Below are 15,135 nucleotides of genomic sequence, written 5' to 3' on the forward strand. Positions count from 1 at the left end.
GATCTTCATAATAGCTCGATTTAGCTTTACGAATTTCCAACTGAACTCGATTCCAAGCAGCCTTGAACTCGCCATAGAGAGTCACAGAACCAGATTGTTAGAATGCCCTAAAACACACGTTCCGTTCTTTGATACGGTCACGGATAACTTCGGACAACCACGGAGCTGGTTGACGCTTAGGACGATAAGTTTTAAAGGGGGCATGGGTGTCCAGAGTAATAAGCACATGCTCATTAAACAAAGCTACTTTATCATCGATATTCACAAACCTATCGAAAATAGGTGACCAGTCAAGACCAAGGAGGTCACAATTGAACGACTGCTGGTCAATATTTTTGATATCTCGGTACCTGATTGATCTAGTCGCCAACTTAGGCACCCTAAGCGAGTATTTAATATAAATAAGCTCATGGCCTGAAAGAAAAGGGGTACCAGATTGCCCATTAGCTAAAACCTTAGCGATATCGTCAACAATACAAAGGTCTAACCAGGTATGTGAGTACACAGTATGATGAGTCGCCCGATACGGGACAACATGAAGGCCATTACAATAAAAAATACCTAAGAGTTGACGGGAGTCAAACTAGTCAGAGTTAAAGTTGGCGTTAAAATCTCCCACAATAATGAGATTCTTATACGATTGCGCAAGTTGCATAAAAGCATCCTCAATCTCTGATAAAAAACCAATTTTCGGAGGTCGATAGACGACCGCGAACAGAAGTTTAGAGGCGTTCGAGATTAGGCGAGGATGAGATTAACCGCGCATTCAAACTTTTGTGGACATATACCACAACCCCACCTCCGCCCTTGCCTAATCTGTCGTTCCGAAAAAGGATGTAATCTTGAATCCCAATAAGTTCATCGGGAATAAGATCATGAAGGAACGATTCAGAGACTGCTATGACATGGTAGAAATTGTCTGAAAAGTAACTGAGAAATTCATCGAAATGCGGAACAAGCGATTACAGATTCGCATCACAGATCGTCAAACAGTCCGAGTCTCGAAGATGTGCGTTGGGTCGAGCAGCTAGGGTAGCAGGTGACGTCGACGTCGATGTCCGTTGCACACGTCCCAGAGACGCAGAGGGTTGAGCAGTAGGCAGGTCAGCAGGAGTGCGTATGCGTAATGGTACCTCTCCGGTGGTCTTCTTAATATATATTGTACCCCTCCTGGCCCAAACATATTTGAAGCCGTGTTGACGGGCATAGTTATGTGCGGAGTTCAGGAGCAGTTGCTCTGAGGATGTCAGGGATTCGTTAACAAAGACACGAGCCGCAGGAAAAGAGTCAACGACATCCTTGGCTAGTAGCCCACTTTTAGCTCGCCAATTATCCAGCCACATATCCCGCATCACACAGGAAGTGGAACGAATTATGAGTGGACGCGGTTTGTCGCCCTTAGGAGGAATTAGATAGGCGCGAGCTATATCCCCAGCTGAACAGGAAACACTCAGGGCACCAGCAAGACGTGAAACCATTCCTAGCACAGTAGTGCCAGAAATCTCCGGAAGACCCGTCACAAAAACCTCGAAGTCTTTACTTTGCTTCTCTAGTTGGTCCAGCCTTAAAGAGGTGAACGGACAAGGCCTTCTCAGTGCATGGGTAGAGGAGCCTGACTCTTGAATCGATCCTACCGATGCAGCCAGTTCTGACAGCCTGTTCTCAACCACATCAGAGCGATCTTTGAGGGTTTGACAGCGGGCAGCTAGAGCGGCATTAGACCGCGTCAGCTCGTCAACCTTAGACACCAGCTGCTGCGTTACTGATGCAACACTGTCGAGCTTTTGCGCACAGCAGTCCAGCCTCTTTTTGATGTCCTCGAAATTATCTAGTTTTTTGAGGACAGTTTCCATCGCCCCTGAAATAGTACGGAGTTCACTGGCCAGTGAGGTGATTGAGACAGGCCGACCCCCAAAAACACGACCTTCACCCAGTCCTTTACGCACACCGGAAGTACCGGCGATAGCTGCGGTACCCGACTCTCGCATAGCCTGACCTGGAGAAGATGGACTGCAAGCAGTACACATGTACTGAAATGCTCCAGGTACGGGTTTAGAAGACAGTTCCAAATGTTTTTTCACACAACTTGCGTGAAATGACCTCGCACAGATACCCTGACAGCCAATGTCTGATTCCGATACAAAGCCGCTGCAGAAACACAACGTTGCGTCATAGTCAGGCGACAGTAAATAGATGTTTAGGCAATCTGGAGATTATCAGAGCAGCTGAGGTAAAAACAATGTAAACACTATCACCAACAGTATTAGGATTGACCTGTGTGTGCTTGTACGTAATATGCCAATAAACACACATAAAACAAGCTCACGCAATACACACTCTAGCGGCTAACAGCTGAATTAAGTCACTTAAAGTGGCAGTTATAAATTTTCACTTTAAACGATTAAATAAAACACTGAAAGCACAGTTACAGGGAATAGATTACTGTCAGAACAGCGAGAGGTACACCGAAACTGAGGGGATACCACTACACAAAATAAAACCGAACCGAAAAGTCCGGCAAAATATAGGAAAATCCTGCACCTGAGGTAAGCACAACCACTCAAGTTGACAGCTGAGAGAAAGAGAGAGAATCTCTGGACAATGGACAATCTCTGTCATATGCTGAATGATCTGATTTTAGGTTTTTCATTTTAAGGTTCTTGATTTTTTGGTCACAATTAATACATTTTTTGTCCCAGCTTTACATTCTTTCGTTGCATGTCGTTCTGCGCAATCTGCGCACGTTTCTTGTATTTTACAATTGTTAGCGAGAGAGATTGATTGATTGATTGATTGATTGATGTTTATTAGCTTTAGTAGCTACATTGTAAGTAACAACTCTGAAGTATACTTGAAGTTCTCAATCTGTACAGTTTTGTTACACTACTATTTATTTACTACTATCCCGGCTCTCTCTCACTACTTTTCATGTAAGGCACGAATGCTCTCCTAAACCTTCACAGTGTTCGATCTGACTTTATTTCAGCTGGGAGGTTATTGTATCTTCTCAGCACGACGTATAGCAACATTTCTTGTCCCTCTTTTGTCTTACATCTACTTATAAGTAACTACCCCTTCGTCTTGTTTCCATTCCTCCCTCAATTCCAACCAACTCCATTTCATTTTTCAAATAATTGGGACACTCTCCAATAACCATTTTCTGTATCAGAATAAAAACATTATATGGAAATCTCTGTTTGATTGACATGAACTCGCGAAATTCAACCATATGGATAGGCAGCGATCGGGCATTAAGACAGCAAACATTGAGGAGTTCCGGGGGGATCAGTGAACGCAAAGGTCTGGCAGAAGTCGCAGGCGGGAGTCATTACAAATCGGGTGAATGCCGACTAGTCAGAAAATGGCAGCAAGCGCAACGGTTCGATCCCCAGCCTAGGTCGAACAAATAGCGCAGCATGAGCTATCCACGCAGACCTCGGGCTCAGCGACGGATACTTCATTAATGTTTAACACCGATTTCAGTGTAGTTGCACGGGATGCCTTTTGTTGACGTAAGCCTTTCGGTCCGAGAGGGTGGCATCGATTTCTGCTGCTCGGAGTTGAGTGTTGAGCTTGTTTGGTGCAATTACGCGATTACACCAAACAGGAGACTCAAAGACTAACAATAGAGGGCGTGCAGCGAAGGTAGAAGGAGAGCCAGGAGCAGTTGCATCCGATCGAAAGGTTGAAGTACCACAGACACTTTGAACTTTACTGCGACCTATTATTTTAAAACGGATCACGGCATCAGACGGCAGCTGTTTGGGATGATGTACACGGGATTTTTAATAGAAAATTAAGAGATTTTATTCTCTTTACATCCACCTTCTCGCCATCTTGCTTTTAAACTAATTTTCCTCCCAAGAGGCGCTTAACTCGCAGACATTCCGGCCCCCTTGAAAGGCTCTCTTTCAACGATAATAAACAGGAATAAATAAACAAAACGAATGATATAACCCATGTGAACTATAAATATCACAGAATCAGCAATGAAAAAAAAATAAAACAAAATAATAAACGTGACATTCACAAGTTTAATGTCGGAATACAAATAAAGAATGTTTAAGTGTAAATAAAGGATCTTGAAATTTCGATTAATCGCTGTCGATTGGTAACGGACAGATCTTCTTGACTGCCCGCTTGAAGGTTCCCGTCGCAGTCTTCACTGCTACCGCCCTGACAACACCGTCAGTGCCCGGATGGATCTCCACGACTTGTCCAAGTTTCCACTGAAGTGGTGGGGCGTTGTTCTCTTTTAGAAGCACGAGAGCTCCGATAACGATGCTTTCGGTTTTTGTCCATCACTCGCCTCGTCTCTGCAGTTGCTGCAAATACTCCTCATGCCAACGCTTCCAAAAGTGTTGGCGAACCTTTTGAAGGAGTTGCCATTGCGACAGTCTGTTGTCGGATATTTCAAGATAGTTATGTTCTGCAGGCAATATGAGTGTGTCCCCAATAAGGAAATGGGCAGGGGTCAAGGCAGTTAAATCATTGGGATCACTGGATAGTGGAGTCAACGGTCGGGAATTAAGGATCGATTCGATTTCCAGAAATTCCAGATAATTTTTTGTTGTGAGAGATGCTCCGATATCGTGTTTTCTTCTTTTTCGAGAAACTCGAAAACTTCTTTTAATTTTCGGGCTGCGCCAACAAAATTGGTACCATTGTCGGATATAATTTGTGAGCAAACGCCTTGTTTAGCGACAAATCGCCGTAGTGCTGCCAAGAACGATTCTGATTAACTCCGTAACAAGCTCCAGATAAATTGCCTTTGTGGCGAAGCAGGTAAATACAGTAAATACAGCAATCCACGCTTTTGATGTGTGAACTGGACCGCGTCGACCACTTTCACGTACTTGCAAAGGGCCTGCGTAATCTACCCCAGTGGTAGTAAATGGTCTCAAAGGTCCACGAACACGCTCGCTCGGTAGATCGCCCATCATGACTTCTGGAGTTGTCGTTTTATTTCGGAAGCATGGCAGGCAACCGTTCGTAACCTTACGTGCCTCTCTTCTGCCACTCAGTGGCCAATATTTTGATCGTATGGAACACAGTAAGTTTTCTGGACTGCAGTGATGCAGCCGGATATGCAGCTCTTACTTGAGAATCATCTTCGTGATGAGGTGTCGAGATGGTAATATTATCGGATGCTTCTGAGTTTCCGGAATATCAGCCTTCGACAATCTTCGGCCAACCTGAAGAAGATCTTCACTATCAATGTATGGATTGAGAGAAGCGATTTTGTTTGTCTTGATGACTTGTGCTCCTTGTTCGATGGACTGAAGCTCTGTTGCGAATGCTTCTTGCTGAGTCAGTCTTATAATTGCTTTTTCTGCTTTTTCAAGCTCTTCAACCGAAAATGGATCATTTTCTTTTCCACTTAACGCATTGGGTTTGAATCTGAGAACAAAAGCTATCACTCGCTGTAATTTACCGAACGAGGAGAACTTCCGCAGCACTTCGAACGTCTCAGTCTTTGTGCTTATGAGAATGGCTGATGATTTCATTTCCGTCTTATCTATTTCAATTTCTACTTTTTTAGACCATTTTTCAGACCGAAGCCACTCGAGGCCATGCCACCAGAGGTCACTTCGTTTCCATAGATCAACTGTGATTCCTCTTGACAATAAATCCGCGGGCTTTTCTTTGGAAGATACGTGTAGCCAAGTCGCGTCTTGAGACAATTCTTGAATTTTCGTGACTCTATTAGCCACGTACGTTTTTCTCATGTTCGGCGATATCGAAATCCAGCTGAGAACGATTGTCGAGTCACTCCAAAGGAAAACTTTACGAATTTTGTCGCCGTATGCTTGTCGTGCCGTGTTACATAGTTTTACGAGTAACAACATGGCATTTTACTCCAGTCTTGGTAGTGAAATAGTTTTGAGCGGTGTGACTCTGTCTTTTGATCCAATGAGATGTAATTGTTCATTTCCCTTTAAATCTTTTGAAACTGCATAGAGGCAGGCTCCGAATGCTATTTCAGAAGCACCGCCGAAGCTTACAAGATCGAAGGTCTCCTGTGCATTTTGCAGATTAACATTCCTTCCGATTCGAACGTCGTTGATACTTGGCAAAAAGCTGTAGAACTCCGTCCATTTATTTTGAATCTCTGGAGGCAGGAGCTCGTCCCACCCCGTCTTCGACTGTCACATTTTCTGCATTATGCATTTTACATTAATTATTACAGGACCTAATAGACCCAACGGGTCGAATATCTGTGCTATTTTCGAAAGTACGACTCGTTTGGTGATCTTCGAAGTCTCTTCGATTTTCACGCTGTATTGCATTGTATCGGAGTTCGAATCCCAAAGAAGCCCAAGGATTTTCATTGGACCCTCTTTGTCGATTGTTAGCAAAATATCTGCTTCGCGTTCTTTCGATATGTTTGCGACGATTTGTCGATCGCTCGCACGCCATCTTCTTAGTTGATACTGAACTTTTCGTAGAAGTTCATCCAATTCTCGTTGCAAAGCTATCGTTTTTTCTATTATTTTCTCACCAGTTCTAACCTCGTCCATGTAGAAATCTTCTCTGAGGGCTCTAGCTGCCCGTGGGAACTTGTTGGTTTCTTCTGTTGCCAATTGTCGCAAACATCTGATAGCAAGGTACGGTGCGGGAGCTGTCCCGTAAGTCACTGTGTTGAGATGATACTTCCGAATTGGTTGAGTGTCGTCTGTTCTCCATAGGATTCATTTAAAATCTCTATCTTCCTCTCTGACGATGGTTTGACGAAACATTGCAGCTATATCTGCTGTAATAACAAACTCGTGTGATCGGAACCCCAGAATTATGTTGAAAAAATCATTCTGCAAGTTCGGTCCGACCATTAACTTGTCGTTCAATGCTGTGCCAAGAGAAGTTTTTGCTGAAGCATCGAAAACGACCCTCAGTTTTATCGTGATGCTATCTGCCTTTATGACTGGCTGATGCGGTAAAACGAATGAATCGTTTTGTTTCAAATTTGTGCCGTCTGGAACCAGCGACATATGCTTTTGATTTTGGTAATCCTCCATGAATTTAACGTACTCCGTTTTGATTCAAGGATTGGCCCTGAAACGTCTCTTGAGCGAAAACACACGTCAAACCGCCTGCTTTTTGACTCACCCAAGACAGCTTCTTGCTTTCTGGGTGAGGCTACTATAAACCTTCCGGTCTTGTCTCTTTGCACAGTCTGCGAGAATTGTTCCTCACATTCTTTTTCTTCTTTTGGTATTCGTCTTGTCTCGGGAGGTTCCTCTTGCTTCCAGAAACGCTCCAATTGCTCCTGTAACGCTGCGTTTGTTACAAGTCCACAGAAGCGCTGGTTTTCCGAACTTGCATCGATGAGCTCGACACCGACGATCCACCCCAGTAAAGTGTTGTGCAATCTTAGAATTCCCTTTGGTTGTCGAATTGAATCTGAACACATTAATCTCCAAAAAAGCCCAGCACCGACGAATAGATCAATCACGCCTGGCTCATGGAAGTTCGGATCGGCCAATTTTAATCCATCCGGCAAACATTTCGCACCGATTTTCACCTGTGGCAAACGTTCTGTGATGCTCGGTAGCACCAAACAATCGATGAGCGTTTTGAAGTCTGCGTGCATCGACCTTATCTTGACTGTGGTTGTGCGTGCAATGTTTGTCTGAGTTTTATTAATACCGGTGATTAACTCGTTCTGTTTTTCGCACTGGATCTTGAGTTTACGCACCATTTCTTCTGGTATAATATTCGACCGCGAACCCGGATTTGAGAGCACTCGACAAGTGTGCTTATATCCATTAGCATCTTCGATCTCAACACAAGCAGTCGATAGTACTACATGAGATGTTGGCTTTTTTACGAAGCTTGCATTTAAAATAACAATACCTTCGGTCTGTTGACTGTTGTCTCTTGCGCAATGTGTCACAACGGATTTCTTTGATGGCTCGCCGTTCGATTTTTCCTCCGTTGTAGGCTTGTTTTCTAAATCCAAATGTAACAATGTCTTGTGTTTTTGTCACACTGTTTGCAGTTTGACGATTTATAGGCTGTGCTGAAATGTCCTTTTTCCAAGCAGTTCATGCATAACCTTTTCGATTTTGCTTCTTTTATTCTGTCCGATGCTGACTGTTGCAGAAATTCTGGATATCTGAATATCAAATGAGATTCATTGCAGATTGTGCAAGAGGATTGCGAAACGGAAGCTGAAGATACCTTTTTTTCGTTTTTTTCCCACAGGAGGCTTCGTGGTTTCTTCTTTGTTTTTTCTTTTATCTATCATTTCGAGCGTACGACCTCTCTCATCTTGAAATGTCAGGTATTCTTCCAGCGTTGGTCGTCTGTTTATATCAGGAGATGTTCTTTCTTCCCAATCTTTTTGTGTCTTAAAATCCATTTTATTTTTCAATAAGTGAATGAGAAGCTCGTCCCATTTGTCAACTGGAAGCTCCAAAGTTTTGAAAGCTTTCAAGTGTGATCGTACGTGGACGATCAGCTGCCTAATCGACGATGCTTTATCTTTCGTTATTGCTGGAAAGTCAAGCAGTTGATTTAAGTGTGTGTTGATTAAAGACTTCATGTTTTCGTAATTTTTCTGTAGTAATTCCTATGCGTTTTCGTAGTTGGCTGCAGTCGTTGACAGTCCTCCGATGACCTGCAATGCCTCGCCGGTCAACGAGCTACGCAAGTATTGGAATTTCTGAATTGACGTAATTCCTGTACTTTGATGTATCATGGATTTGAAAGCATCTTTCAATAGAAGCCACTGTTGATAATCGCCGCTGTATTGTGGCAATTGTAATACGGGAAGCTTGACGCCTATTCGTCGATCCGCGTTTTCATGATCATTATTACCATTATTATGATTTCGATTGTCTTGTACCTGCGCTACAGCTTGAGCCTGCGCTTGAGCCATAGCTACGTCGATTGTTGTTTGAACTTTTATCGCTGCTGCGTAATAAATATCTTCGAAAACTGTGTGTTGCGCGTCTGAATCGTCTTTTACCTTCGTTTCCGCTTCTTTATCTTTCGCGGTACATATTTTAAGCGCGTCAATTGCGTCCTGAACTTCTCCGAACGATTTGAAAAATTCATCAAACTTTGCTAGTTTCACTTTAGCCTCAGATAATTCAATATCATCCGACAGTGCGTTCTTCATACGCGTGAGCTGACATTTGATAGTCGCTCGCTTTTGTTGCAATTGCTTTAACTCTGCCATTGTTACTCTTTTATCGAATCGGGAATGGGAAAGGAATTGAAGAGAACACTCACCTGCGTTTGCTGCGACTGATGTTGCTTCTAACGACGAGCATCTGTCTGATGACCTTGAAATGATCTCTGTCCTTTGTCCAATGCGATGATGTCTGCTGTGACGACTGCTTCCAATGAGCCGGTTCTCCAATAAAAGCCCCACGTTGGGCAACAAATTTATGTTTAGGATGATGTACACGGGATTTTTAATAGAAAATTAAGAGACTTTATTCTCGTTACATCCTCCTTTTCACCATCTTGCTTCAACACTAATTTTCCTCACGAGAGGCGCTTGACTCGCAGACAGCAGCTGAATATTGAGAGCCGCTAACAGTTTAGACTGTAATACATCTAGACGCTGGCGATCACCACGACCCAGAATCCTCATAATAATGACGTAGTTTACAACCTCATTGCAATGTACCAGCAATGACCTCATCAGCAGGCGCTAGCACGCCAGTCTGCCTGATGGCAAGCTTGTCACTAATTTCGCTAATCTTCGCCGTATAGCGTGACGTGACCTCTGCCATCGGATCAACATCGTTCTGTACTTCCGTTACGGTAGCATTTACAGCTTTCATACCTGATCTGAGAGTCACGTTATCAGCTAGTGTACTGTCAAATTTTTCGTGAAGTTCCTCAACAATCGTTACAAGCGTGTTGACCTTAGCAACTGTGGCTTTAAACGCACCGAAGCGAGAGTTCATAGACACCAGCAAAGATGAATTTTTTTATACTTCAGCTCCAATAGCGGTTGTCTCATCTTTCTTACAAATAGAGCAGCAACTAGGAACACGATTTGTCGCAGCCCTGCTAGTTTCAACCTGGAACCGTATCTTGAAACAGATAGCGTGAAACAAATGTTAACATTTGTCGCCAGTGGTAATGGCACCACTGGAGACATCTATAGCAGCGTAACACAAAGCACAGTTTGGAGGAGCCATACTACCAGCATGTTGGTATCGCAGATTGATATCAATAGGAGTTTATAGATGCCGCGAGGTAATCCAGAACAGTCAACAAAGGCTGAGTTCAAACTCACTGGTCTGACATTGACATTGACAGCTCCAGAAAATCCACAAAGTCAAATCGTCCGAGAAAACACAGCGGTTCAGAGCACACTAAAAGACTCAATTATTTGATAGCCGCACAAAAAGGCGCTAGAGAGACCGGCACAGTGCGAACCGAGCGATACTAAACAGACCGAACTCGAAAAAGAAGGACTCAGAAAACGTCAGAAAATTTGACGAGCAATAAAAGGCACATGTTATTTACCAAGCACCAAGCAAGAGAGAAAGAGACAGAAAGTATATTTATTTGATCCTGGAGTGTAAGTCCCCGAGGACCAGAGGCATGAATTAAAAAAAACCAATGATAACTAAAGACTAATTGATTACGATAATAATTGAGAAAAAAACAAATGCTGAAACAAAATAAAAAAAGCAAAAAAGGATACAGAAGCTAAATCAGATTATCAAAAAACAAAAAAGTAAATAATAGCTTAATCTAAATAACAAAGCAACCGAAGAATTAACAGGAACAATATCATACCAACCAAAATTAGAGATAGCAATAATATAATAATAATTACAAGCTCTACAGATACTCAAGCACAAAAAGGCTGCAAATTATCATGCATTCATTCAAGCGCCATACCCATGCCTTGCACAATATTACAAGTCATCAAATTATCAAATTATCGTACCATACATCCAGTTCGCCAGGTTCGCTTCACACTCCTCCGCTGCCAGCACATATTTATAGCGGCGCAATCGCAAAACAGGTAGAGTAAGTGCTATTGTGATTTCGGGCAGTAGCAAATTCCTGAAATGCAAACCAATAAAACGAAAATATTGCTGATACGTGATGGTGCGAGCAGATGGAACCTGAAACGTATACGTACGAGTTTGATCGCACCGTGACACAAGTTTCACCCGGAACCACAGTCAGCTACGAAAAAACTATGGCTCTCTCAGGTATATTGCCTTGTAAAAAATACATCCAACCAGAAGCAACCGATAATTATATGGCTGCAGCTATGCTCGCATCACGTGGAAGACACAATAAGCAGCGCACACAGTTATTGAGTGCTACCTGGACTGAACGCTCTAATTATGTTGAAAAATTCGTAAACACTGGAGTGCAGTAGTCAAGATATGGAAACAGCAAGGCCACGATCAGCCAACGTTTTAGTGCTACGCTCGATAAATTCATTCATTAGGATTCTGTACAGAACTGCTGTTGCCTTTTTTTCTCACGAATACAACTTGTTACGACGACGACAAAATCTAAGAGATGTAGACGTCTTGTCTTTTCTGATATGAACTGCCGCATCCTGGATCCAAACAGCGTTGGATTCAAGGGTCGGGAAACGCTTAAGTATATCGCAACACAACTGGTATAAGTTTGCAGAGTAACGGCAGTTTGCGTAAATTTTGGCATCCGGATACCAATCCGCAATCTGTCTAGCTCTCAGGTTCGGTTTCAGCTTCTTAGCAGCAATAAGCTCATCACATCTAGCCTTCGAACATAATTCTAGCACAATAGCACGAGCACAAGGTCTGCCACTAGCTGCAATTGGGGTCCGTTTCTTTCCTATTTTATTTTTTTCCATGGGCTCAATTGTTATTATGTCGGCTAGTGGCAGGGTCATGTTCAGCACACGTCCCGATGGCATCGCAAATTTCTTCAGGTTCTCTTTAGTATCATCGGGGCACTCAGGTAGTCCAATAATCACAAATAGCGCAACCATATCGCGGCAAGCTAGGTGAAGAAGAGTGGTCTGGTCAGCCACAAACAAACCACTCGTAGAGGTCGAACCACTAGCCAGCTGATCTTTAACTGGCTCCAAGCAAGTCATAGCCGACGCGCTCTCTCCAACTACCTTATCCAATTCCACTATGACTCTTACCACAGACTCTCGAACTTCTGCAAGCCCCGCTGTATACGCAACACTATCAGCAATGAGTTTATCGACTTTCTCATTGAGCGACTTAAGATCAGTTACAAGCGTGTCTACCTTTTTTGAGCTTCCCTCAATACCAACTAGCCTTGCCTCAATTGATCTTAGGATCTCTAATAAATCAGAAACTGGCTAACACACTGGACAGACTTCACGCACGGCATTATTAGCGCCTCTTTGTCGCTCAAGATTAAGACAAGTTTGCATACACTAAACGTGATAGTCGTATTAAATGGAGCTCTAGTTGTAACACCGTCGGTAACCTTCTCTACTGCTGCGAAGCAAATCCTACAAAGTGGCTTAGACATGGTTGATCGGGGATAGGTAATCATAGTATACACGTAATGCCAACAACTATTCCTAAATGAGCAGTTCAAGAAGTGCGTCCGTCCGCATTTGACAGCGGTATATACAGGTTTATAGTTTCGAAATAGATACTAGCACAGCGTGCTTAACACTGTCACCACAATTGTGATGCGGGGGACCGATATATAATGTCAATCAAATGTCAACGCCAGCATCTGTCCCCAAAAATCATCAAGGCCAATATAACCGCCTATAGAGGCCACACTTTCACCTAATAATAAATTATTGAATCATTCAAAGTCGTGCACATGTTTCAAAATAAAGATTATACCACACTGTACTACACCAACACACCCATGCAATCAGTTTCCGCGATTATTTAAAAAAAACAGTTTAGGTCACGTAATATATCAACACCAGAGCCACGAGAGAGTGAGAGTGAGAGTGAAAGTGAGAGAGAGAGAGAACGAGGGGAAGGGAAAGGGAGAGAGAGAGACGCGATTTCTCACTCTAATCAGTGACTTGGCAGGGGAGACTAGACTTATACAAGTCTACTTCTCCGTAGCCTCATTGCTTTTGCCACCTGCTGGCTACTTCCCACTCCTTCGATCATATTACAAAAAGGGCTAACTTCAAGACTATCACTGTCTTTCGGTTTGGACTTCAGCGGCCCCGTAACACTACGCAGACTATCTCCATAAGTCTATGACTACTTTAAATTGTTCCACTCTCTATGGGCAGTAGATGATATTGTGTTTTCCTCAGCTTTCCAACCAAGACTATTCTCGTATTTCATCGAGATATGGCCTCAACCGTGCCGATGGCCTGAATATGTTCATCCTCTCATTACCAGGACGTGTTTTCACATATTACGGCGAAGAAATTGCGTTACTCGACAACAATGACATAACGTATGCAGAAACCATTGATTCTTTGGCTTGTGCTGCTGGAGAGGACAGCTACACAACTGTCACAAGAGATCCGTATAGAACACCCATGCAGTGGAACACCACGTCGAATGCAGGCTTCACCGAAAGCTCAAGTGCTTATCTTCCTGTGCACACAAGCTACTTAACCAGAAATGTAGAATCACAAATAGCTAGTACAATAAGCAACATTCAGACTTACAAAGCAGTTGCAGCATTAAGATCAAATCCCACATTCATTTATGGAAGTTGTGAGATTCAAACTTTGAACAATGACAAAGTTCTTATTCTGCGAAGGTATGTCTTAATCAACTTCTATATTTGTTGACTTATTTTTTATTTAGTGATAGTGATAATGTTGCTGCACTGAAAACTATTCATGTTCTAGATCACTGGACGATAACCCAACGTACATCGTGGTAATCAATCTTGCCTTGTCGAAACAGACCATCAATGTGACCGAAATATTCTCAGATGTGTCAACCAATCTCACAATTGCTGTTCGTTCTGCCAATGCTGTTTTTTCTGAGTACGTCTGTGTGATGTTATAGGAAAATCTCTAGACGAAAACAAATCTGAAATCTTCTAATTCTTTAAACGTTGAATTTTCTTAAAAAATCGTCGTAAGTATCGTAAGACACCTTAAGATTTATCTTTATTATTTCTGTAACAGCACTACAGTTACGAGTGATGGATTCATATTGACAGCTAACGCTGCGGTTATTCTAACAGACGGTGTTGACGATGGTGAGTCTTCTTCCAGCGAGGGCCTAGCTGCATCTGTAAAGAATATCGTGCTATTTTGCGCATTTGCTATTCTTAGTTTTAAAGATTGGATGCTTCTTCTCCAGTAACTAATCCGAATTCTCTATGGGTAGGACACACGTGCTTGTTTTTGCAGTAGAATTGTCAGACAGTAGTGAGTAGAACACTGTGCCTTGAATTTGAAAGAAAGATGTATTTCGAATTATATAAGTACGCTACTGGTATAAAGTAAATTATCCCTACAGAGAGCTGGCGGAAATGACGGATTCTGAGAGAAAACCCGAGTTTTTTGACATTACGAAATGAATTTTCAACCCTACCCTTGACATTTATGCCTTTTTCAGCTAAGCTCCGGCAAAGATATGATACTGTGCGATTAAATGTCTTTGACTGAAATGCATACAGAACATTTTTCACTTTGATCATTGAATTGAATATTGAACTTGGTAATATGTAGTGACCATCATTGTGCGTCTGTATATGTGTTAAGATCTTTGATAGAAATACTTGCATTTGCATGGTAGATAAGGAAAACTGCAGAAAAACTTGCCCGGGAGTATTTAAACTTAGTACCTTAACTTGCCGATTTGGCGCCTGAACGACGTACCTTGGCTGCCAATTGATGTGAGATATCGCTGAGGTCTTTCTCGACACGCTGCGGGCTTAACCCCAAGTCCACCCATTTTACAGTTTCTCATAGTAGCGCGACGGCACCACCAGCAGAGCATAATGTTATCCACGTGCATAGTTATCTTACATTGTTCCATGTAAGAAAATTTGACACAACCAACCATTATTGTAGCTTGGATTAAAAATTTTTTTTTATGGTTTTGAAAATTCATACGCATAGTTCCATACTGGAACATTACGTTGATCCGCGACATAAGGATTCCTAATTATAGGCAATCCAGAATATACATACACTCTGAGCAGATCTCCAAGTTTCACGTGTATAGATTG

The 15,135-nt window shown here is 42.6% G+C and overlaps 1 protein-coding gene across 1 annotated transcript in view; it reads left to right on the plus strand.

Moving 5' to 3' along the window:
- Positions 1–14,459, plus strand: part of LOC124216758 (maltase 1) — a 152,708-nt gene extending 138,249 nt beyond the window's left edge. The window contains exons 7-9 of the mRNA XM_046621670.2: positions 13,250–13,707; positions 13,799–13,939; positions 14,084–14,459. Of these exons, the coding sequence (XP_046477626.1) occupies positions 13,250–13,707; positions 13,799–13,939; positions 14,084–14,264 (780 nt within the window). The 3' untranslated portion in view covers positions 14,265–14,459. The remainder of the gene's footprint in view (positions 1–13,249; positions 13,708–13,798; positions 13,940–14,083) is intronic.
- Positions 14,460–15,135: the final 676 nt, after the last annotated feature.

Source organism: Neodiprion pinetum, chromosome 4, assembly GCF_021155775.2.
Source record: "Neodiprion pinetum isolate iyNeoPine1 chromosome 4, iyNeoPine1.2, whole genome shotgun sequence".
In the NCBI taxonomy this organism is placed as follows: domain Eukaryota; kingdom Metazoa; phylum Arthropoda; class Insecta; order Hymenoptera; family Diprionidae; genus Neodiprion; species Neodiprion pinetum.